This window comes from Onychostruthus taczanowskii, unplaced genomic scaffold (assembly GCF_017590055.1).
Source record: "Onychostruthus taczanowskii isolate IOZ18803 unplaced genomic scaffold, ASM1759005v1 scaffold14, whole genome shotgun sequence".
NCBI lineage: Eukaryota > Metazoa > Chordata > Aves > Passeriformes > Passeridae > Onychostruthus > Onychostruthus taczanowskii.
This window is the reverse complement of record NW_024498573.1, coordinates 1400119-1425207: the sequence shown is the minus strand read 5'-3', so window position 1 is coordinate 1425207 and position 25089 is coordinate 1400119. Positions and strand designations below refer to the sequence as shown.

At 48.0% G+C, this 25089-nt stretch overlaps 1 protein-coding gene across 6 annotated transcripts; it reads right to left on the bottom strand.

Annotated features, from left to right (window-relative positions):
- Positions 1-3917: 3917 nt before the first annotated feature.
- FBXO38 (F-box protein 38) lies at positions 3918-24351 on the bottom strand. 6 transcript variants are annotated; one of them, XM_041397661.1, is made up of 23 exons: positions 24223-24303; positions 23788-23845; positions 22186-22321; positions 21134-21267; positions 19904-20067; positions 19401-19566; positions 18931-19068; positions 18518-18655; positions 18075-18168; positions 17682-17812; positions 17251-17421; positions 16864-17006; positions 15772-15997; positions 15316-15435; positions 14449-14628; positions 12526-13212; positions 10790-10890; positions 10526-10628; positions 9430-9596; positions 8198-8343; positions 7078-7181; positions 6742-6855; positions 3918-5794 (listed from the first exon to the last, which is right to left on the bottom strand). In XM_041397661.1, exons 3-23 carry the CDS (start codon positions 22305-22307, stop codon positions 5616-5618), a joined length of 3528 nt encoding a protein of 1175 aa, XP_041253595.1. In that variant the 5' UTR covers positions 22308-22321; positions 23788-23845; positions 24223-24303; the 3' UTR covers positions 3918-5615. The 6 variants fall into 6 exon arrangements, with proteins under 6 accessions (XP_041253595.1, XP_041253594.1, XP_041253596.1 ...); XM_041397660.1 differs by lacking the exon at positions 23788-23845 and having other exon boundaries at positions 24223-24351; XM_041397662.1 differs by lacking the exon at positions 23788-23845 and having other exon boundaries at positions 22186-22324; positions 24223-24325.
- Positions 24352-25089: the final 738 nt, after the last annotated feature.

The window sequence follows — 25089 nt, the reverse complement described above, 5'->3', positions numbered from 1 at the left end:
CGGAACAAACAAAAATGTTGCTCAGTAGGAGAAATATTGTGCATGAGAAGAACAAGTGGTTTCCTGGCCATGGTGTCTGACTTATTTAAATACTTCTTCCACAGCAAAGTCACTGATAAAGCTTCACATCTTTTTCCTGTAGGATTCAGAAGGACACTGGGCAGAAACTGCCCCAGTTGGAATGCTGAGGTAGAAAATTGCTGGCTGCTGGAAAGGCACAAATTATTGATGTTTGTGGTGGAAGGTGCTCCTGGTTGGCAATGACCTGTTTTTACAGGGTTTTATCTCAAAAAAATTCATGTAACTTTACTCTTGACACCAGAGCTGTGGAGTGAAAAAAAGCCATTATTGAAAATTTGGAAAAAACCCATCCAGGTCTGCTTCAGTGCTGTGATCCTCCCCCTGTGGAAGTGCCCACGGGGGTTTGTTGGGCTTTGGGCACACGAGGCTGCAGAACAGCTTGGCTTGGTTTCACCCCAAGTGTCAAATTTCTTAAAGAAATCCTCAAAAAAAGCTTTTCTCTGTCCCCATTGAAGGGCATCAGATCTTGGTGTGAAATTTCCTGGAGTGAGATGGAACCAGCAGCACAGGGAGGGGTTCTTTGGTTCTGCTTTGTCCTTCAGGTGTTCTTTTCTCCTTTATTTCTATGTGCATTAGGAAAAGATCTCTTTTTAATTTCAAATAAACTCCCAGTTTCCCCAGGGAAACATTCCCAAGGCTCTGTCAATGGGAGCAGTGGCTCACCAGCCAAAATGGTCAAAAGCTCTCACTGGGAAAAGACTCCCCCCCTCCAAATGGATGGAATTCCAAACACCAAATATCCATGTCCTGTGTCACCTCTAATCCCTCCCTGGGCTCAGCAAACCTGTCAGGAACCACCTGGCAGCTCCTGCTCAATCAGCCAATAATCCCAGACAGCTTCTGTGAGCCAGCAACGGCACTGTGCCATCAGCAGTGGAGAATTCCCCTGGAAAAGGAGGGGTTTCATGGAAAGCCCCACTCTAGAATTCCATGGCTGCTCCTGTGGCCTCCCAGTGCAGCTTTGCCCATCTTGGCTGCTGGTGCCAGTCCTTGCCTGTGCTCAGTGATGTGTGCTGCAGTGGCTGTTCCTAAAAATAAAAGCTCCTCTCTGGACATGGCAGCGAACTCCAGCTTGGGCTCATTTCTGGTGCAGGGTGGGAGCAGGTGGCACCTCCCAGCTGCCCCACAGGAGGCTCCAGGAGCTGGAACAGGGAGGGGAATATGACCCTCTTTGCTTTTCCTACAACTCCTGCCAGGAGGGGACAGCTGGGGGGTCGGGCTGTGCTCCAGGAACAGGGACAGGAGCAGAGGGAACGGCCTCAGGCTGGGCCAGGGCAGGCTCAGGGTGGGCACAGCAGGAATTTCCCCATGGAAAGGGTGCTTAGGCACTGGAACTGCCCAGGGAGCTTTGGAGACCCCCCACGTCCCCCCTGAGCCTCCTTCTGTCCAGGCTGAGCCCGTGCCCCAGCTCTCTCAGCCTCTCCTGAGGCTCCAGCCCCTTCCCAGCTCCCTTCCCTTCCCTGGACGTGCTCCAGCCCCTGCAGGTCCCTCCTGCCTGAGGGCCCAGAACTGGACACCCCTGGAGGTCCCTCAGCAGTGCCAGCACAGGGGACAGTCCCTGCCCTGCTCCTGCCTGTCCCCATGCTCACAGGAATCTGTGCATTCCCAATTCTGATTTATTTGAGTCCAGGAGACCCCACCTTGTCCCGACCCCTTACCTGGAGGATTCCCAGGTCCCTGTGGAGCTGCTGATGGGATCAGAGCCATCCAAAGGGATTTGTGTGAGAAATGAAAGCCAAGGGTGCCCTGGATGTGGAGCAGTGTGGATCCCCTGCTCCAGAGACACTTTTTTAGCAAACTCTGCTCCTCCAGGGGTGTCTGTTCCACCAAAGGACCCTTCAGGGAGGATGGACATTGGGAATGTGCCACTGAAAACCTGCAGAGCTGACAGGTAAACGATGCTCACCTTGCCTCTGACTCACCATGGCTTTGATTTTACCTCATCTGCTTCTCCTGTGCCCTGCTGGGCTCCAGAGCTCTGTGAACAATCAGCAATGCTCTATTAGCTACATAAACGCTGGTTTTGCATTTCCAAATACTCTCAGTGCAGGGGTTACTGACAGATATCTTCAGCCTAAAGCTCATCTCACCCAAGGTCGTGGCTTTAGGATGGAGCTCACTCCCAGCTGGCCCTGCTCAGCAAGAGAAAGGAGAATCAAAAGTGTTTAAGGCACTTCTTGGTGTCAGCCTGACTTAACAACGTGCCCAGAACCAACCTGTGGGGCCCAGATCGTGTCCAGCTCGTTGCCAGCACAGATGAAAAGCAGGGAGCAGCTCCAGCCAAGAGCTGGTTTGGGAGCAGGCAGCCCACACAGGCTCTGAGTCATTCCCAGCCAGCTCTGGGAGTGCTGAAGCCAAGGAGAGCATTTCCATTCTGCACCTGGCAGCTGGGAACCCTTCCCCAGTTTAGGATCCCCTTTTTCTTCACATTTGAGTTCCTGAGTGACCTCTGAGCACTCCCAGACCAAAAGGCAAGAAATCTGCAGGGGGTTAATAATACAAACTCAATAAAAATATACCAAAGCTTTTAGTTCTTCCACTTTTTGTATAAACCTTCCTGAATAAATCCCCAGTTTATCTCCTGCCAACCCCCAGGGAATGCTGAGGAGCTGAAGGAGCTCTCCAGGTGATGGGCCCTGGCTCTGGCTGTCCTGCTGTCACACACAGTGCACACAGGGCCAAGTGTCCCTGTCCCACCCTGACCAGAGGGTAAGCTGGAATTGCTTAACTGGGAACTGAAAGTGGAAATCCTGGGCAAGGGGATCCTCACACCCTGAGCAGCCTGGAGAGGGAGCAGGGGCAACATTCCTGTCTCCATCAACCCCTTACAGCTTCTCAAACGAAAACACTTCCAAAACCCTTTCCTTTTTCAACCCAAGCACTGATTTTGCCCTCCACCCAAAGGAGAGGGAAAAGCATCCCCAGCACAGTGAGCACGAGGCTGTGCCCTGTGCTGTGCCCAAACACACCCTGGCCTTTCCTTGTTCACCCTCTGTACTATTTAGATGACATTTCCAGGCACCTGAGCCTCTCCCAGCTGCGATCTCTGCATCCTCTTCCAGGAGGAGCTGTGGGAAAAGCAGTGCCAAAGTCACCTCAGGCTCGCTCCCCAGCCCGAGGAACCACCAGCACCTGCTCATTGCTCCTCAGGGGTTGTAAGAGGAGCCCCCTGTGACTGAGCTCCTGCACAGAGGGACACAAACCCCACCAGGACTGCACTTCCCAGTGTGGCTGAGCCAGAGCTGACCCAGGGAAGAAATTCCTGCTCCGTGTTTTCCCCAAAGCCACACACAGGGGGGAAGCAGGGCACAGAGGTGGTGCAGTCACATCTCCTCTAGCATTCCTTACCTTGCAGCTTCAGTGCTGGCCAAGCTGCCTTTGGAGCTCCCTCTGGCACCCAGGTGCCAACATCCCTGCTCTCAGGGGCTCTGATGGATCCCAGCCTGGCCCCACAGCAGAGCTGAGGCCCAGCTGGAATTGCTGTGCTGCAGGAGGAGCAGGATCTGTGCCCTCCCCTGCAGGGACAGCGCTGCTCCTCCTGTCACACACCAGGCACAGGAGGGAGGAGAAGCCTGGCACGGAAACATCTGGGATGTTCCAAGGAGAGCTGAGCTGGGCAGAGCCAGGGAAAGCCTCTCCTGCCGTGGGGATTGAATAAAAGTGCCCAAAACAGCCACGAAATGGAGAGAGGAGGAAGCTCAGAGCCCAAAGATCAAATCCCCAGCAGATCCCAGCTCCTCCCTCCCTCCAGCCCTCAGGAGATGGGAGACATGGATTCAGGCACTGCTGGAAAATGGGTGTCACATTGCAGAGGGCAAAATCACTGCAAATTTCAATTGCTTCCAGAGATACTGAATATAAACAAACACTTTATTTGTGTAAATACTTCTGCAAAAGGCTGCAGTGAGGAGATACCAGCTGGAGACTTGGTGCAATACTCCAGAAACTCAGTAACATTTTCTGGACTAAAATGGAAAATCTGACAGAATCAATGACTCAGAGGACTTGAAACACTTCTAGAAAGGGTCACAATTGTTTTGGCTGAGTATCATTGAATACATTATCTATAGTTAATTAAATATAAGAGTTATAATAAACCATTGACTGTGATCCTGCATTAAAGCAAATTTAGTAACATTCACATTTTCTGGTGTTTAGTGCTCCACCTCCAGCCAGCACAGAGCAGGGCTGAGGCAATGCTCCCATTAGGCACCATTCTCTGCCTCTTATCCCATGTCTTTCTAGTTCCACATTATCCCAAGAATTCCCACAGAGAGGCCGAGAAAACCAACACTGCCTTGGCTGTGTGGAGCAGCTTCACCTCAGTTTTACAGAGCTAAACATCACAGAAATCCCCATTAGCCACATTTACCCCAAATGCAGAGAATCACCATCAGGACAATGAGCAAAATTTGGATAAAATGCTCTAAACTGTACAGCTTTTACCTCAGCAAGTGTCATTTTCTAGGCTGGTAACACCAATTTTAAACAGGCCAGAGCTGGGATTTGGCCTCTGCCAGCCCTGGGCACCCTGGGAGTGCCCCACCAAAATGTGCATTTCACACCTGCACTGGCAGCAAATCCCCACCAGACACCTGTGGGCACTGGGAGCACCTTTCAATACACCACACACACACATTTTTGGGGCAAATAGCAGCAGTTTTTACTGACCAGCTGGAAAATGTGCACTCAGAAGGGAGCACAGCCCAGCCCCAGAGCTCCACATCCCCTTCTCTGCCTGCCTGAAGGGAGAGCTCAGCTCCCAGCCAGCCAGAACGGGCAGAGCTGTGTTCAAGAGGGTGGAACCAACAATCAGCAACTTGATTTCCACAGTACAGAGTCAAATACACCATGAAAATGAAATCTAACAGTACAAAATGCTTGAGAACATTCTGTTTCCAAGGTGCTAAACAGGGGGGCTTCCTTCCCCCCAAAAATGGGTTGAATATCTCTAGAAACTACCACAGATCACCAAATTCTCTACTTTTTTTTTTGTTTTCCTGCTTCTGGCCTTCTTTGCAACAGCTGGAGAATATTCTGACCCTTCCAAAAATGCACACAAGACACCAAGATTGTGCTCAACAGGTTTACTCAGACTGGACTCTTAAATGCTCAAGAAAAAGGCACAGATTAAAAGAGACTCTGATGACTCTTTTTGAACACAGCAAATGGAATTGTTGTTTATGAGGAAAAAAAAAATACTGCTATGAATTGTATGGGTTGAAAAGTTCAAATCTTCTTCCCCTTTCCTAATTATTGGCCTTCATTAAAATGGAACTTAAATTAAATTGTATAAACATATGAAATAAAGTCTCAGTATTAGGAAGTTTTGTTTTTGTTTTTGTTTCCTCTATGTACAACTCTTAGTATACAATTTGTACTTTCCATTTTACATTTAACTACATCCTCCTGGCCACGGGGAACAGCCGAGGGCTCCTTGGTGGGAAATGCTTTGCACTTGGAAAAAAAAAAAAAATCCTGCTTTTTCTTGGCCAGCAGTGCCAGGGGGAGGGAGGGCAGGCTGGGGGCACCCCTCAGATGTAGTCATCCTCCACGGGCTCCCCGTTGACGTCGCAGTAGTGGATGAAGATGGCCACGACCCTCTGGAACACGCCCTTCCTGACCTGGCGCAGCTCCGAGATCTCCTCGCCGATGGTCTCCATGCAGATGTCAGCTGAGAGCTGCCCCTTCCTCCTCGGGGCGTAGATGGTGGCTGGGCAAACACAGCAAGGAAAAGGAGATGTTTCTCCCAAAAGTATTTCCCCAGACAGGTTGGTTCTGCTTTCAGACTTGGCAAAAGAGGAAAAGGCTCCCCTGCGTGGCCGTGTTTGAGGAATGTTCTCTGCTGCCTTCCTCTGAGCTTTCCACAGCTCCAGTCCCCATGTCCACATGTCTGGGAGTGGAATGAACCCCAGAAAGCTTCTCCTTGAGGCTCTCTGACATAATTCCAGGTTATCCATCACTTAGATGTTTTAGAAACAACAGCAATTGTTATAAATTGCAGATAAAGCAGCAGCGCTCTCCTGAATTTTCATGGCTTTAGCACCATGACTCTTTTAACATCCTGACTCTTAAATGCTTATCAATTCTTTGGTAATTCAGACCTCATATTGAACTACAGGCATCAAGCCAAGCTAAAATAAAATTAGATTACATCAGTCCAAAATAAAATTTAAAAAAGAAATTAAAAAATAAAACCAGAGTAAGGTATAGCCAAAAAAATAAATCCTCTCTTCCTCATCCTCTTGAGATTCCTAAACTGGAGCTGGGTAAGAATATCCAAACCAGGATCAATTAAAAATACCTCTAATGAAGGTAGAGGTATTTTTAACCAAGATGCTCCTAATTAAGTAATAGAAGAACATTCTTTTCCTCTGCTAGCAAGCAAGGTTTTTAATTGAGCCCCAGGCACTGCCTACCATCATATCTCAACAGAAAGAGCCACATCTGCAGTAAATTCTAACCCACATCATCCCCGTGCCAGAGCTTCCAGGTCCAGTTTTGAACTTTTACATCAAATTTCTCTGAGTTATCTCACTTCTCTCCAGCCCACCTTAACAACATATCTACCAAAACCAGCCTAAGGAGCAGGGAACTGAGAAAGAAAGGGAGGCACTGCCAAAGAAGCAGTTCTGTGAAGAAGCAGAGCAGGTTACTCACTCCTCTCGTCGTCCTCGAAGTCGTATCTGGCGTAGCTGTTGGGCTCTGCTGTCCTCAGGGACCTCAGCCAGGGGAAGTCAGTGATCATGGAGTAAGGAGCACCATCCACAATGCCTGCAGAGGGACACGTGAGGAGCCAAGAGGAAAACACCAGCCCTGCAGCAGCAGCACCCCTCAAATTCTGACCAGCACAAAGCAGCTCCTCACTTTATTCCCCCCCTGAGCTGCTTCCCCACTTCCCTCACAGGGAATATTCTCCACAGCCCTGGTGATGGTGCAAAGCTCTTCTCTTAGAGGAGGCTGAGCAGGAATCCTCAGCTCCCCACAAACTCTCACCTTCCAGCGTGTAGATGTCTCTGCCCCAGGGGTACTTGGGGTATTTCTTCAGGTCCTCCTCAGTCCTCGTGGCCTCAGGGAAGAACTCGTATTTAATCAGCTCTCTGGGGAGGAGGAGGGACAGGTCACAGCCAGGAAATGGGCAGGTGGGAGGGACAAAAAGTAAAGGAGGAATCCTCAGACACAACCTTCCTTCAATGAGCCTGAATCCATGGTACTTGGGGTATTTCTTCAGGTCCTCCTCAGTCCTCGTGGCCTCAGGGAAGAACTCGTATTTAATCAGCTCTCTGGGGAGGAGGAGGGACAGGTCACAGCCAGGAAATGGGCAGGTGGGAGGGACAAAAAGCAAAGGAGGAATCCTAATACAGGATTATTCCTTCAATGAGCCTCAACCCATGGAAAAACCACGGAAAAACCCAAGACTCTCACACCAGCTCAGCTCCATCCCTTCACTCTGGAGAGCAACCACAGCCAACAGGGACAGGTTTAGAACTGCTGGATGAGATCCACTGACACAATTCCCACTGCTGGGAATGTTCAGGAGCTGACACAGATTGAACATCACCTTCCACAGAAACCAACACTACTTCTTAAAGCAAAGCACTCTTTTAAAAATGACTTGTTTTCAGCTTTGAAGACATTTCCCAACTATTCCAACAACTTCCATGTACAACTGCATTATTGCTGGATGAATGTGAGGTTATTGCTGGGGAATTTATAGGATTTTTTTATATGGGTTTACAGTCTGCTTTACATTAAATGCATCTTGACACTGCATTTACACTGCACCACCCAGAATTCAACATTCAGTAGTAACCAAAGGGGTTTGTTTTTAAAATTTCGGTGACAGAATAGAGCAGGTCTGGAACTGCAGCTGCTACAGGACACCTTGGCAGAGTCCCTGGAGGGCAAATGCTCCTTGGGTAGGGCCAGGAGTGTCCAGGGAGGGTCAGGGCTGCCTGGTTGTGGGTCAGGCCTGCCTGGTTGTGGGTCAGGCCTGCCTGGCTGGGCAGCACTCACTGGTTGATGTTGGCTATGGTGTCCCAGGGCTGCCTGGCTGGCAGTACTCACTGGTTTTGTGGCTATGGTGTCCCAGGGCTGCCTGGCTGGCAGTACTCACTGGTTGATGTTGGCTATGGTGTCCATCCAGCTCCTCACCCGCACCTTGTTGCGGACGTTGGGGGGGTTGCTGAACTCGTGGATGATGCAGATGTGGTAGGGGTAGGGGCCACTGAAGATTTTCTGCTCCAGAGTCAGCGTGTCCACCTGGGGACAAAGACTTGTGAGCACCACAAGCACTGGCATGGGCTTGCAGAGTCAAGAGCAAACAGATATTGACCAAATGCCAGGGAAATGCAGCAAGGGAGAGAATTTTAACAGCACAAATAAACACAGGACTGAGGGGAGTGGAGCCTCCCCAGGGCAGCTCTGTCAATTTATTTTCTTGAGTACTGGAATTGGGTAGGAAATGTCTAATTTCTGATGTCTTTCCCAACTCCAATGTGGAAATAAACCCCATAAAATTACAGAATGGTCTAAAACTACATTTTTTCCTCAGAATTTTTGTTACAAGGAGGGGATCAGTGATTTGGGGTTTTCTTCCCATCTAATATTTTGACCACTGTCCTTTAAGAGATGTGATTTCAAAGCAAAGCTGATTTTATGGATTTTATGTACAATCAACCTTCCCTTGTTGGCAAACCAAGACAGGAAAGCAGGAGAGGAGCAGCACCACAGAGGGATAAAATCAAACATTCCCAACCTTCCAGATCTTAAATGCAGCCCTCATAAATCCTCATCAGATGATTTAAACAACTCCCTACATGTCCCTGTTTCCAGCTCCCACAGCCCAAGGAAGGAAAGGGTGGCTCCCAGTCCCACCAGTATCCTGCAACACTGCAGCATCAGGAGGGGATGGAGCCTTCAGAATCCCAAATTCTGCTGTTCCTCAGTCCAACAGGATATGGGTTAAGGATTTCAGATCCCTATGCTCACACACAGCTACAAGGAGCACCCAGCTTCTCACAGTCTGAGTTATTCAGCTTGAAATGATCTCAATGCATCTGTCCTAGGGTGACTTTATGATGCTTGTATCCCCAGTCACCTGTTCTGTTCATGCTGGATATGAAGTCCTGCACCTTTAAGAATGCAGTTTACAATATCCTCTAATGCACTGAATACTGGAGACTATGAATTTTAATATTTAATCTAGCAGAGTATCTTAAAATCCAAGCAGCAGGATCAGCAATAAAAGCCCTGCTGGGCTGAAAAAAGCAAATTTCAGAGCTGTGTTGCTGCAGCATCCCTGCAAACCCCCAGGCAGAGCTGCAGGGAGCCCAGCTGCCTCTGTACCTGCTGCATGGGACGAAGGTAAATGATCCTGTTCCTCTCTGGGGGCATCCTGAGGATCTGATCCAGCACCTGATCCATGTTCAGCTTCTTGCACTGGGCGTAGTCAAAGCGATTCACAACGGGGGCATTCTCCACCTTCAGGTGTTTCAGCACACGGCACCTGGTAGCTGGAAAAGGAAATAAAAACCTCAGGAGCCTCCTGACAGAGAATTTCAAGGCTGGCAGGTTCAAAAGAAAGCAAACAAGCAATAGAAGTTCCAAAAGATTACGTGTCTCAGATATAGCCCAGCTCTTCATTTTCTCCATATTATCATCAAACTTTTCTGCTGTGACCCTGCCAGAAGTGGCCTTTTAAAAGGCCATATCAAATTTCATCTAATAACCTTTTTCTCCCTCTGTTTCCTGTCACTGAAATGGTCTGAGGATTGCCACAACTTCTAAAATCAGTTCAAACACAAAGGATTGGGAAGGCACACAATGGAAAATAAAATTGTTTCCTTTCTAGCAACACTGCTCATGTAATCAAAATTTCCTTCAAAAATCAATGTGTGTTCTAAGTGTTCTGGAATAAAGAAATAATTCCTTTATTTCTGCTAAGTACACAGATCTCATTTCAGAAGAAAAATTCTTCATTTGGATGGTGCAGAAAACAATAAATGACCCAATCCAGGAGCAGTCACACCCTGGCACATGAAACTAATGCAAGCTAAGTGCCAGCACTGAAAACAGATTTTTATCATGTCAAGGAGCAAAAGTATCATCCTGTCAGCTAAAAAACCTACAGGAGAATGAAGAAATGAGAGAAAAACAAGGTACTCAAACTCATTTCATCAACTTCTAATTACTGTATTACCACTCTTCAATAAACATCTCATCTCCCTAATTGTCAGATCATTTCAGCGGTTGATTTTCAGATATTAATCTTTATTAAAGCTGTTATAAGAGCCATTCAGAGTGGGAAGCAGCAATATTTGGAGCTCTAATTCACCAGCAATGCAGCTGATGAATACAAAATGAGCAGTGGCCTGACTTGAATTCTTTCTGGAATTTCCAATAATGCCAGAGGGAGGAGGCAGCCCTGACATGAAGCACATACCATGGATGAACATCATTTTGGGGCAGTCTTTCAGCACCAAATCTGTTATTCCACAGTTGGTCAATGTGATTCCTACAAGATTTTTTGATTTCAAAGTCAGTACCTGGGGAAAATGAAAAAAAAAAGTATGAAAAGGTAAAAATGAAAGAAAAATAAATTGTATTTTATGAGCTACAGGAATATATGAATTAATATAATACAGCTTCAGCTCCCAACAGGTGTTTATGGTGATAAAGCTGCAGGGAGTGAAGGAAAAGCTCTTACCTGAACATGATCATCCTCAATCACAGGGTCACTGGTACTGGTGGATTTGTCAGCTGTCCTTTTCCTCTTGGTGGTTTGCCTTGGCTTTGGCTTTGCTACTTCTGGAAACAAAAACATTTGAAAATCTTTCCTCTGCTCCACGTCAGCTGAGAACAGCCCACGCCACAACAACTTTTCCCACACAGGTAAATCCAAACACCTGCCTGGCTTCAGAACAAATCTCTGCTTGCTCAAACCCCACTGTCAGCTTGGTGCTCAGAACTATTCCCAATAAATAACTTTACAGGTGAAAACCCAGGAATGCTGAACCTACACCACAGAAAGATGTGGAGCCAGGAAAAGAAAAGATTCATGGTTAGGTTACACTTGAATCTCTGCAGGAAACAGAACATCCTTGATAAATACAAGACCCAAAATAGCTTTAATGTTTAAATAGTAGAAATTATCTCAAACTTCTGGAAAATCTGTTCTTTGTAACTGTCACTAAGTGCTTCCTAATATTCCAAAGCATGCCCAGGTATATAAAATCCTTTAATGTTCCCAAGCTCCACCAGGGACCTCAAATTCCTGCTTGATTTAACAGATCAGTCTTTGAAAAAAAATCACCACAAGCATTATTTCCAAAAGAAAGAGGAAAAAATGCCCTAGAATTAATTTTCTGTCATTAACAGAGCAAAATGAGAAATTATTTTACTAAAACTAAGCTCTCTTTATTAAAACATATGTGCACAAAGATCTCCAGTTAATCACTGGTCCTGAGGCAGAAACCAGATACTTTAAATTTAACAGCAAGATCTCTTCTTGAAACCTGAGCTGCATCTACCTGCAGAACATCTGAGGTGATTTAGGTTTTGTTAACACGTGGGAGCATTAAATAAACTGGAAAAACATGAAGTGTTTGAATCATTCCATGTTAACAGAGGCAGGCATTTGCCCTCAATCTTCCCTACCTCCAACACTCACAGTTGTGTAAGCAGCACAATTCATCTTTCAGTTTCATTTTACCTGCCAGATATTCCCAGCAAAGAATCCTGGATATGTGAGGTTGTGCCACACTAAGATGGTTATTTTGGTAACCAAGTATATTTGAAAGAAACAGCAAGTTCCCCTCCCACATCTGTTGTTTTCTCCCTTCATTCCAGCCCTTCAGGGGTTTTATTTTATGTCAGATGAACAAAACAATCATGTGAAGCATGAAGGTGTTTAACAAAAGGACAATTTTCAGTAAGTTTGATCACCCTGCCTTAAACACTTGGAAGCAGAGCCCAGTGCAGGTCCATAAGCCTGGCTCAATTGCAATTATGACTTTATTGGCTGATAAAGCACCAGTTATAACCTTTGCCTTCTTGTTCAGATCTAAGTGTAGCTGCTGCCTTTGCAGGGAGGATTTTAATGGAGAGACAACTTCTGTTTCAATGAATCACAGCCTCCACAGGCAGGCAGAGTACCAAAAAATAGCATTTGCTTTTCAACGGAGTAAAGCAAATACTGGTTAGAATGTATGAAGAACACAGAAAGAGCTGCATGGAGGAAAGTGAGTGCACTTCCAGAGAAACCTGATTTTCCCTGGTGATGGCACCTCTGCTCCATCAAGCTCTGACCCTTTCAAACCACTCAGGTTTAAACCCCTGACTAATGAGCTGCACATCAGAGCTCCTGGGGGAGCTGCAGTTGCTCAGAGCTGTCTCATGGCAGCTATGCATGTACTCAGCTGTTACTCTGGGTGTGAGTCCTACCTGGCTCTGACACCAGAGGCACGTGGGACAGCCTGCTCCTGGCCCTGGTCAGGGGTCTCCGTGGATACTCCTCCTTGCAGTCCAGCTCCCAGCCCGAGGGCTGCGTGCTCTGCTCCTGGCTGCCAGCCCCACAGGCACTCCCACTAGTCCTGTCATCCCCAGGCTCTCCTGCAGCCCCACAGTCTGGCAGTGTCCTAAGTGCAAAGTCTGGCCCGTCCCTGCAGGCCCCACTGGTGGAGGGGCTCTCCCCATCCCACCCCCCGCTCGTCCTGCGCTGCGCCTGGGAGCAGCAGCGGGAGCAAACCGAGCTCTCCTCGGGCTCCCTCTCGCTGCATCCATCCCTCCTGCAGGGAGAGCAGCCACACTGCCTGCACTCCTCTCCAGCTGCTGGGCTGGTGCCAGCAGAGTGGCTCTGGGCTGCCTGGGCACAGTCAGGGCTGGGGGAAGCAGCACTGCAGGAGCTGGACGTTGCCGTGGATCCCGGGGCGTTGCTGCAGCTGCCGTAGGAATCCTTGCTTTTGCTCCTCTCTGGCATGTCACTGGCTGCTTTCATGTCAGCTTTGATCTGCTCACTGGTCACCTGGCAGCCCTTCTCACAGCTGCTCTCCTCCACGGGGAACTGCTTGGCCTGGCCCCCGTGGCTGGTGCTGCATCTCTTCCGCAGGGGGGTCTTGCCTTTGCCGCTCACTGCAGGAGTGAAGGGAGGGAGAACCATGAGACACCTCCAACAAACCTGAGTGCTCCTCTGCTGAAAGCTGCTGAAAACACAGGGCAGCCCAGAGGCCAATGACAGTCTCCCCAGCAATGGGAATGATTAGTATTTGTAGCTGCTGCTGCACCTTTGTAACATCTTGCAGCTATTTTTGGAGAGATGTGCTGGAGGGTTTGCACACAAATCACAGATTGTCCAGAGCGGCTCACTGCTCACAAGGGCACAGCAATATGAAATAAACACTGATAACAGAATCAAAGAATATGGAATAGTTTGGGTTGGAAGGGACCTTAAATCCCATCCACTGCCACCCCTGCCATGGCAGGGACACCTTCCCTTGTCCCAGGTCTCCCAGCCCCAGTGTCCAGCCTGGCCTTGGGCACTGCCAGGGATCCAGGGACAGCCACAGCTGCTCGGGGCACTGTGCCAGGGCCTCACACCTCACAGGGAGGGATTTTTTTTCTAATATCTAATCTAGAGAGGCTTCTGTTTTCTTAAATATGAGGAATACATCTGAAGAATCAAAGAGGAACAGACAGGACTGAAGTTCACGTTTCAGCAGCAACCCTCAGCTCCCCCTCCTGGGTCTGGGCAGTGCTGCCTGCAGTAACAGCAGGCTCAGCTCACAGGGGAATAAAAACCCACACAAATCATAACAGAAATTAATCCCAGGATCACTGAGGTTGGAAAAGCCCTCCCAGCCCATCCAGCCCCAGCTGTGCCTGATCCCACCTTGTCCCCAGCCCAGAGCACTGAGTGCCACCTCCAGCCCTTCCTTGGGACACCTCCATGGATGGCACTCCAAATCTCCCTGGGCAGCCCCTGCCAAGGCCTGAGCACCCTTTCCATGGGGAAATTCCTCCTGAATGTCTGTATGAATCCTCTCAGCTCACTGCACTACCCCATGCCCCAAATCCCCAATATTGGCAGTACAAAAGTTGATGCAAACTCCCTCCAAACAAAGATTTTTTTTTCCCCCCCTGAAAACATCCACACTGTGGGCTCACAGGCTTGATAAATTCTGTCCACTTGGGAATCCCACAGAGGAGCTGCAGGTCTCTGATCAGTGCTATCAACACTATCTGTGTTTCTGTACAAGACCTGTGACTGCTCAAACATCTCCTTCCACCTTCACTCTACATTCCAAACCAAGCTAGAAATGAACCTGACCCACAGGGAAAGACTGAAGCTTAAGAAGGAATGCTGCACACCTGAAGGTTCTCTGGTTTCCACTGGATCCCTGCTCTTCTCTTCCCCATCTGAGTAACTCTGTGCAATGCTGCTGGAGATGCAGGCTCTGGAAGTGCCCATGTTTTCCTCCTCATCCTCACTGTCTGAATCATGGATGGTAATAGGAGCTGCTTTTACAGCAGGTTGAATTCCACTTGGTCCTGAGAAGGAGAATATCAGCATTTCATGTAAAAATTAACCAAGCATGGGTTAAAGGGCTGAAAATCTTTCAGCACTGCTTGAAAAACTGGTAAGGAATTAATTAGAGTCAATTTAGCCACTCATTCTGTGGGTCCCTCATTAAAATATAAATGGGAGAAGAACAAAATACTGCATTTCAGCATTAAAGCATTCTGGTTTGGAAGGGGAGGAGTGTCACAATGGAGTGTTACTTCAGGTTGTTGGGATATTCAGTAGAAAATTATACTGTCCAGCAACAAAGTGGCAATAAAAGAATCAAGACAGCCTTGTGTCACTAATTAAATTAAATTAATACTGGAACAAGTTGTGCTGGCTTGACAAAAGGCAAAAACAACCCAAGGGCTGCAGTGAAAGGACTAAGGCCGTGAACACCAAGAGAGCAACAGGACAAATTCATTCAGGCCTTCTGACTTTTATTATACTGAGCACAAAAATCAGGCTTTAAGCTCAAGGTATTTCCCTGCATATGCAGAGAAAGCTCTGGGCTGTAACAGAGAATAAATTCCTTCACAGCACTAAGCTGTGCTAACATCATTATTCAAAATCAGACAACCCTGCTGAAGTAAAACATCCAAAACCAGACTTAGAATAGAAAATTAATCCCTCAGGGAGATACCAAGAGGTGATTTCCTCCCCAACCCAGTTACCTGCTTGCTCCTCATCCACCTCCATGGGAACAACAGCCTGGCTGGGAGCTGGCAGCTCGTCCTGGCCCTGCCCAGCAGCCTCCCCTTCCTCCTGTGCCACCTCCTCCATCTCATTCAGGGCTGCAAAGGGAACAGGAGGTCAGGAACAGGAAACAGAACAAACTGAGCCCTCAAACACCCACAGGAAATAAATAAAAACTGCCTTGGTGAGCCTCTGGGTTTCACAAAGTATCTCACAGATTTGATCTCTGTAGGCAAAGCCCAGCCTAACTTTTGGGGCTTAGTTCACTCAGATTAAAGCTCCCCACCAGGAGCTGAAAGAGCAACAAGCTTTCAGTGCAGATTCCCTTCTTCACCAGGAGCCTATGTGAGTGGGAATGCAGATAAAATCTACCCCAAAAGCTCCCCCAGGATTACCCTCAGCTGCAAATCCCCCCAGAGCTCCCCCAGGATTACCCTCAGCCCCAATCTGCTGCTCCTCAGCAGGGCCCTCCTGGCGCAGCTCGTTCTCCTCGTTCTGCTCGTTGGGGTGCTGGTGGTTGTTGTGGTGGATGTTGGGGTTGTTGTTGTTGTTCTGGTGATTGTTGTTGTTGTCATTGTCATTGTTAGAGTTCTGATTGCTCACCAGGGCAGAGGAGACCCCAATTCCCGTGCCTGCACTTAGGCCCACCCGAGCACAGCCCTGGAAACAAAGAGCAGAAATTCAGATTTGAAAACATGGAGCTGTTATCTCAACATCCCCTGAAGGCAACAGGAAAACCTCTCTGCTGGAATGGCTGGGATAGCACAACACTGACAGGGAAACTGTCCCTCAGATTTCCTGAGTGCAGAGGTCTGGCAACTCAGAACTTACGCTGTTCAACTCCTAATGAAAGGAGAAGTCCTCAAAGCACTTCATTTTAATCTATTAATTGTGGTAATCTGTTAATTTGCTGTGGGATGATGACATGAATACAAACAGCAGATCAGAGCCTTCCCAGCACACGAGGGAAGGATATTCCCAGCATACCATTAATGGCCAAAGGAAGCAGGTTTTACACTTTCCATTGCCTGCCAGGAGCTTACCAAGGATTTGTGTTACAGTGTGGGAGGGGACAATGTGAAGAAATAAAACTCCTAATCTCTGAAAGCACTTCAGAAGGGAAACACTATCCCCATTTCAGCCAGCAAAAAATAATAAAAACCTCTTAGTATTGTAAAGAGAGGTCTAAGAGGAAAAAACAATACAAAAAGCAGCAGCACAGTGAAATATCAGCAGAGACCTTGAGAGAATCAGTGAGTTTTACTCGTGATAGGATCAATGAGTTTTATTTTCTGGTCACAGGTTCATTCCCTGCCACAGCTCCCATTTGCAGAAGCAGCACCACTCTCCCCAGCATACCATGCTAAAAGCAACTGCAAACCAAAGTCATTTATTACCAATCTCTTCAATTAATGACAGCTTTGAGAAGAATGCACAGCAGCTGGAGCACACTGGTGTGCCAATGAAATGGAAACAAGTAAAACCCCTGGCAATGAGAAAACGCCAAACCATTCCCTGGAGTTTACCTTTGGAGGCTCTCTGAACATCTGGTCCAGAGAAATGAACTCCAAGCTTGGCAGTAACTCGATGAACTGACTGAAAGAGTCCAGCTTGATGGCATGGCATCTCACCAGGGTCAGGTCAACCAGGCGGGTCCACCTCGAGTGGTCTGGGAACACAAGAGAGGCCTTTCCTGAGGGATTCCCACCTCACTCCTTGTTTATCACCCCCTTTTCAGATCTGAAAGCAGCATCCTCTGGATCTCCATCCTGTTCCCAGCACCACCATGGCCCCAAAGCAAGCATCATCTACTGTACTTACTAACAACAGAACAAGCAGTACTAGAGCAGAGAAATTCTGGTTTAGCACAGAAATTCATACAATAGCTCTGAAATTTCAAAGGTGTGCAATACCTGTGATCCAATTATTTGGGTTATGTAGATGTGGGCAGTTGTAAATGACCAGATACTTGATGAAAGAAAAAACTTCATTTACAGCTTTCATACCAATATCTGTAATAATTCCTGGGTTTTCAACCACATCAGCCAAGCCGTACCTCACCAAGTCCGTACTCGTCATTTTACCTATAAAAGAGAGGAGCAGACACAGCAGTAAATTTGCCTTTTATAGCAGGATTTTCTAACTCCTTACTGATCAGATCATTCCTTCAATAAAGCTCAGCCCTCCCAGTTTCAGGGAGTGAGGAAAACCAGATTCAGCTGCATGAGATCAGCAGCCTCAATACATGCAACATTCATATTCTTATTAATCACTGAGAACACGATGGAAAACACAGCAATTTCTGTAATCCTTGTGCTTTTTATGGATATAAAAAGTGTCATACACTGTAGTAAAAACTCATCAACGTAGCCTAGGTGAAGAGTTTCAAACTGTGGAAATTCCAGTTCAGCCATCTTCAAAGCAGAAAAAACACCATCTTTGGTCAAGGAAGGCTGGATCCGCACTTCGTGCAACCTGCAGGGAATTCAGAATTGCTCCTATCAAAATTCAGGCCAAAACACAGAAAACACTCCAGAAAGTGCCCTGTTCCAATCAAACAGAGACTCTGGCAGGACCCAGAGGGTATTTGCAGTTATTTTAATCACAGGACACTCTTGTTATGTGAAGTTTGTATGTGTATTCCTTAAAGTCTGATGGTTGTTCTGGCTCTTGGGTGCCATTTCTAAGACATTTATTTCGAAAAAGGGGAAGCTAAGAGAGATCTGAAGGGAGGTACCTTCGTGCAGCAGTTATGATGAGGTAGCCAAGATCCACTTCAAGTGCATTCTTGCAAGCTCCCAGAACTATAGTGTGCAAATTCCTAAAACCACCTGGCAAAAAAAGAACAGCCTTCTTACACTCCAGCCTCACATCACAGCCCTCAGCCCTACACATCTTCACCAGTCATGTCTTAACCTTTTGCAGCAAATCAAGAAAACAAATATTTGCACCCAAATCCTCCAATCCTGGTTCTGCTCATCAACAAATGTAGCTCATTAAGAGTTAATTGCAGTTAGAATGTCAAAATTATACCCAATACAGAGCACGTTTAGCACTATGACCATAGTTCCAAACACTTAAAAAAAGAATATGCTACAGACAAAAAGCCCCCAGAATTTGCTAAAGCTTTAATTAATTAATTAATTTTTATTTAGGTATGAGGGAGTAGGAGTTTCCCACCAGATCTCCAGCTGTCTTCTACCACGTGCTGGATAAGTCCTCCAAGAAATGGAACACGGACCAGCTCCAAGTGCTCCAGATTCCTGGCAGAAGCCAGGCCTGTCACCAGGGGAACATACTTCAGAGAGTTTGTGGGTCCTGCACACAACAAGGCCAGAAAGACAGAGCAGATTGTTCACTTCTCCCTGAATTATCCCATGGAAGAACTAAAACACATCCACACAAATCCCTCTAGAGCAGGAAGTCAACAGAACCACACAGCACCAAGTAAGGGACAGGACAGGGAGAGATTTCTGTCCAACACCACAAATCAAACAAGGGCTGCTCTCAGAATGTGGAATTCCAAGACTTTAACAGAACCAGATTTCCTCCATGCTCTACCATCCCCTTCAGACAGGAAGAATCCCTCTTACCAGCACAGTTCCTCATGACAAAAGCACGCAAGCTGATACAAAGGAAATCTTTAAAAGGCTGTGGTTTGGTGAGTCTCACCCACTTCAAATAAAGGTGCCTCAGCATTGGGATACAAGGAATCTCAGGGACATTCACCCCTAATAATACATAAACAAAACAAACAAACATTTTAAACAAGCTTTAAACTAATCCACTGCATGACAAATTCCTGGCTTTCAAAAGGAAGTTTTTCTGTGCTTTGTGGCAAGTGAGAAAAGCTGTGAACACTTGAAACACAAGTTCTTCACCTTGGTTTGTCAATAATTCTTTAGAACTTGCCCTCTGCACCTGCTATCAAATATCCAACTAAGATCTCCAAGATGCCACAGCCCAAACTCCCTCTCCTCCAAAGAATTACAAATCTGCAGAGTTTCAAAGCCCTTAAATCCACCTGTGTTGAAGCCAACTACTTCACCACGACCACACTCACCTACTAAGTGCAAAGTCTGAATTTTAGCTCCTATAGGAATTTTCAGCTTGTTCTCAGGAGGAATTGGAAAAGCACCATTACGATTACGAAACTTCCCTAAAATGTGGACTTGGGGCATGTATGTCCAAATAGCTTCCACCAGCTCTAAATGAGAGGTCTCAACACCCTGGATAAAAGGAAGCAAAGCAAATGCTCTAACACCAGTTCAACAACAACATCCTCTTAACCATGTAAACTACAGAATGCAACGTTATTTCACTTTTCATTTCTAGCAAGACTTGTCTGTTTAAAAGCAGAGGGATCAGAGCTTTAATTCCTTGCTGGGCTTAAGAGCACCTGGGATTCCCAGTGGTGCAACTAAAAATAGTTGTCACCAGCAAAGAGGGTCACAATTAACCCCTCCCTGTGCAGCCAGGCCTAAACCAAAGCCCTGGAAGCAGCAAGTCCCTGTCACAATTCTTAGCAGTGCTGAAGGAGGTTCTCTCCCAAGTCCAGCCACTCACCAGCAAATTTGGACAGGCCTGCAAAGCCTCTAAAACTCCAGGAATGCTGAAAGCTTCGTGGCCACGGACTCGGCGCCTTTCCAGATACCTGGGATGAAGACCATAAAGTTGTTCAATGTCTGGCATCTTCCTCAGCAGCGTTAGGAAGCTGGAATCAGTGAAACCTAAGACAACAACAACACATTTGGTATTGGTGTGGCAGCAGACACTCAGCTCTGAAGGGAAAGCCAAACACACTTCTCTCTTTATGTGGCGTACAAGTTCTGCGGATGTTGAAAAGATGCACTTGGTGAAGCAACAGCTTTTCTTTTACTTCCACGTTCTAGAAATCATGACCTAAATACTCCTCTGCCTTGAATTTTGCAGGTTTGCTACAGGTTTCCTTCAGAGGAGCTGAATGGCTGCAGGGTTCACTGTGCTCTCTCCCTGCTCACATGAAGCTTTGTGGGTCTATTTTTCCTGGAATTCCATTTATCAGCTCCATGGCTCAAAATAATCCCAGCTGGATCCCTTTATTTCAGTTCACTATTCACCACAGCTCACATTTCTCATTCTCAGAAACAGGATGGTTTCTTAAAGCAAAGGTTTATTTTAGTCTAATGAAAGACAGCACATAAAAAGGATTTTAACTGGGTATGTTACTTGTATTTACACCAATTTTAGGTTAGGTCTAAACACCTGCTTAATACCAGCCATAGTCAATCTCAATTTGCAAATCCTCTCATTTTCAGAATTCCCTCATTTTAGCTGTGTCCCCCACCAAATCTCAGCAGTGCAATTTAAACCCAACATAAATCCTGGTACTCACAGGGTTCACCCAGACTGACAAATTTATCTACTGAGCTGCAGGTGACTCGAGGTGCGACATCAAAACTTATCCTTACATTGTTAAGTGCTGGCAGATGAGTTGCTCTCTCACTCCATTGTATTTTTTGCTGCCTGCATGCAAACAGCCTCTTCATGGCATAAACTCCCTTCCAACAATCAGACAAACACAGATTGTATTGACAGCTGCCTACAGAGCACTCCCAGTCACAGAATCACAGAATGAACTGGCTTGGAAAAGACCTTTGAGATCATCAACTCCAACCTATGACCTAATACAGCAACACGCCAAATTTGTATTTACAAGCAGACAGAAACGTGGCAAGCCATTCCCCAAGGCAAAGGAAGGGAAGATGCAAGCAAGTCCAGGTTTATTGAGCAGGAGGGAGGCAGGGAGCAGCTCACCTGTGGGCATGTACTCCCACCAACGCCCCGCACACAGATCCACCACCTTGACCACGCGCAGGTACAGCGTCACCGCCTCCTTCAGCTTCCGGGACAGGCACTCCATGCACATGATGTCCTGCAGGGGCAGGTACCTGGGGACAGCACAAACAGCCCCTGCTGCAGCCTCCAGCCATCCCAGAGCACAGCCTGGCTGCAGCACTGGGGCACTGCTCACACGGAATCGCCCGGGGTTCAACCGGAGTTTTGCTGAGCAGTGACTCGGCAGCTCCTGACGCTGAGTGTGGAACAGCCACACCAAGGGAGTTTTAAATGCACAGGTGGCTTGGTTCTCTGGTACATCACAGAAACGCAGAATGTTTGGGCTGGAAGGGAGCTTAAAGCCCATCCAGCTCCACCCAGCCTGGCCTTGGGCACTGCCAGGGATCCAGGGGCAGCCACAGCTGCTCTGGGCACCCTGTGCCAGTCCTGCCCACCCTCACAGGGAGGAATTCCTTCCTTAAAGTTAATGCAAACCAAGCCAAACCCTGCTGACCGAGCCATTTCCCTCAACAGGTTTGATTAAGTTACTTTCTTTTTCTAGCACATAGTGCAAGATCAATTTTCAAATATTTTTGGAGAGCTGCTGTTTCCCAAGAACTTGTGGGTGAGGCATTATGGATAACAGGGCTGAGTGACCATCTGGGAGAAGGACTTTGCTGCAGGGGAAGTCACAGCCTCATCCCAGATCCCTTCTGCAGATACAACAATTCCCAAACAATCACCTCAACTGTGCCCTACCCAAAGTGTATTTCTGCTCTAAAGTCAGGATTTATAACAGAATTAAATCACTTATTTATTTCTTCTTCATTTGAACATTCATGACACTCACATAAATTAATTTTCGCTTTCCAAGTGAATTTTGGAGACTGAAAAAAACATTTGTCATCCCTTTTTATGCACCACTCCACCCGTGGTACATCCACTGTTTACTGTGTCACAAACAGGTGAAGTCGGAGAAAAAACAACTCTAAAATAAGAAGCACTGAAGTGATTTCTGCCAGGCTGCTCACCTAAAGATGTGGCAAAGCACTTCATGAGAGAGTTGGTTCATGTAATCTTTTGGCTCCTCAGCTTTGGTAGACTCTGCCCCTTCCCTGCTCACTGCTTTCACAGTTTTCCGCCGGGGCCCCATCTCTGCTGCGAGCTCTGCTGGGAGGAAACGGGCACAGAGTCATGAAATTCAGGCACAGAGTGATGAAATTCAGGCACCTGAAACACAGAGGGACAGAGCAGAGAGGGCACAGCTGCAAAAAAAAATAAAAATTTTTGCAGTGAAGCTGCAAAAAATCAAGCTGTGGTTTGATTATAGACAGAAGGGCTCACACAAAACCTGAGGATTCTCAGGCAAACCCTCTCAGCTGAGGGAGTGATGAAGAAACATCACAGGTTTAACCAGAGATCAGTTCTTTTTATGAATACAAAACCTTCAGAGATCCCACCCTGAGATCAAGGCAGTCTCAGGGAAGCTGTGCAGGGATCACCAGCTCAGCACCAACTACAACGTTCCAGTGCAAAGTAAAAGTCCAGAGTCTGTCCAGCAGAAAAATGATTTATTCTTCTTTTTGGAAAAAATGGCCTCCTGCTGATCACTCTCCAAAAAAATGCCCCATTAAAAGCCCTCAAAGCAGCTCCTCTTGGAGGTGAGAAGAGCAAGTAAAATGTTCAGGTTGCTGAGTTAGAGATCAAAGGCACAGGGAACCTGGGAGTCACTGGAAGCAGTGTGCAGGATGCTCTGCTCCTCCCTGAGCTGTGTCCTCCCCTGTGGACTCCAGTGCCTCACACAAAAACACCCACAATTACCATGGAAGCACCAAATCAGCACCTAAAGGAAGGATGAACTCACTGCTGACAGAAAATCACCTTGCACAGATGCTGAGAGATCCTGTCATGACTGGATCTGGCAAAGGTTTCTTTTATTCCAACACAGGAATGAGGAGGGCAAAGCATCAGCAGCTCAGTGAACCTGTTAAACAGGTTGGATGCCAAAATTCAGTGGACTGAGGAGAAACAACAGGTAAAAAAGGGCAGATTTTGGAAGAGCTTTCAGCAAGGCCTCTCTGCTCCTCTGGTCTGGGGGAATTCTCCAGCCAGGAGTGAAGACCCTGTGCTTGTTCTTTTTGGGCTCAGTTTGGGGTGATCAACCTGAGAAAGCCCAAAATTAACTATTTATAGATTGAATTCCGAGGAAAACATCAATCCCCAGTCACCTGAGATAACTCAATTTGAACAGAGCGTTGCAACACAACCTAAAACCTTCCAGGCTGGCACAGCCCCGTGCTGGGAACAATCCAGCAGGAAAGAGAACAGCAGAAGCACTGGGGCAAAAGGCAAGAGAAATGGAAATATTAACAAGCAAAGCAGGAAAAATCCTGCAAATGACACCAGCACAACCCGCCCCTGCCACGAAGGGGGAAAAGAAGGATTTGTCTCCATGAGTCTGCAGTTTCTGCACAATTAAAGCTCCTCCTGGGGTTATTTCGAGCTAATGAGCGTAGCTTTGACACCTCATTCTACATCAGCCAGCTGACCCCATTTAAAAATGAAAGACAGCTCTCCACAGCACAAAGAGCTTTATCTATTCCACAAAGCAAACGGGATTTTGCGGCCCCCACCTCAATTTACTCCCGACGATGAGCGCCGCACGAAACAACAGCTCGACGTGCTGTGTTCCTGATGAAGAAACACCCCGCGGACCTTAAAAAGCTGAAAGAACCACGGGGAGACTCCGCAGCAGCGCAAAAATGAGCAAAACCACGGCGAGAGCAGCCGGGGCCGGCCTGGCAAGCGCCGGTACGGAGGGGCGCTCCCGGAGCGGGGAAACGCCAGCACGCCGTGATTTGTGCCGAGATAAGCCAAGGAAAACCAGGTTCCCACAGAGCCCCGTCACCGGGGGGCCTCGGGGCCTGTGACAGCGGGGCCGGCCCGAGCCCGCGGCGCCGGGAGGCGGCGGCGGCGGCGCCTCCCCGCCCCGCCGCCCCGGGAGCCGAGCCGGCCGCGTCCCCGCGCCCTGCCCCTCGCTGCGCTCCCCCGGCGCTCGCTGCCCTCACCTGCCCTGGCTCCCCTCGCCGCCCTCGCCCCGGTTGTGGCCGCGGGGCAGCCCCGGCCCCGCTTCCTGCGCGGCCCCTTCCGCCAGCGCCGCCGCTTCCTGCGCCGACGCTTCCGCTTCCGGCCGCGCTTCCGGGCCCGCCCCGCCGCCGTGAGGGGACGGCACCGCCCGGGCCGCGCTGAGGGCGCTGAGGGCTCCGGGGAGCTGGGGCGCACAGCGCTGAGCCACAGGGATGGCAGTCAATAAAAGCGCTCGGCAGTCCCAGGGATGGCAGTCAATAAAAGCGCTCGGCAGTCCCAGGTATGGGTGTCAATAGGAGTGATCGGCAGTTCCAGGGATGGGTGTCAATAAAAGCGCTCGGCAGTCCCAGGGATGGGTGTCAATAGGAGTGATCGGCAGTTCCAGGGATGGGAGTCAATAAAAGTGCTCGCACAGTCCCAGGGATGGGAGTCAATAGGAGTGATCGGCATTTCCAGGGATGGGATTCAGTAGAAGTTCTCGGCACTTGCAGGGATGGGTGTTAATAAAAGTGCTCGGCAGTTACAGGAGTGGGATTCGAAAGAAGTCCTCACACAGTTGCAGGGAGGGGATTCAATAGAAGCGCTCGGCAGTTGCAGGGGTGGGAGTGAAGAGAGGCGCTCCCTCAGTTCCAGGGATGGGATTCAGAAGCTCGGCATTTCCAGGGATGGGATTCAGAAGCTCGGCATTTCCAGGGATGGGATTCAGTAGAAGCGCTCGGCCGTTGAAGGGATGGGTGTCAATAAAAGCGCCCGGCAGCTCCAGGGATGGCAGTCAATAGGAGTCCTCGGCAGTCCCAGGGATGGGTGTCAGTAGCAGCCCTCGGCAGTCCCAGGGATGGGTGTCAGTA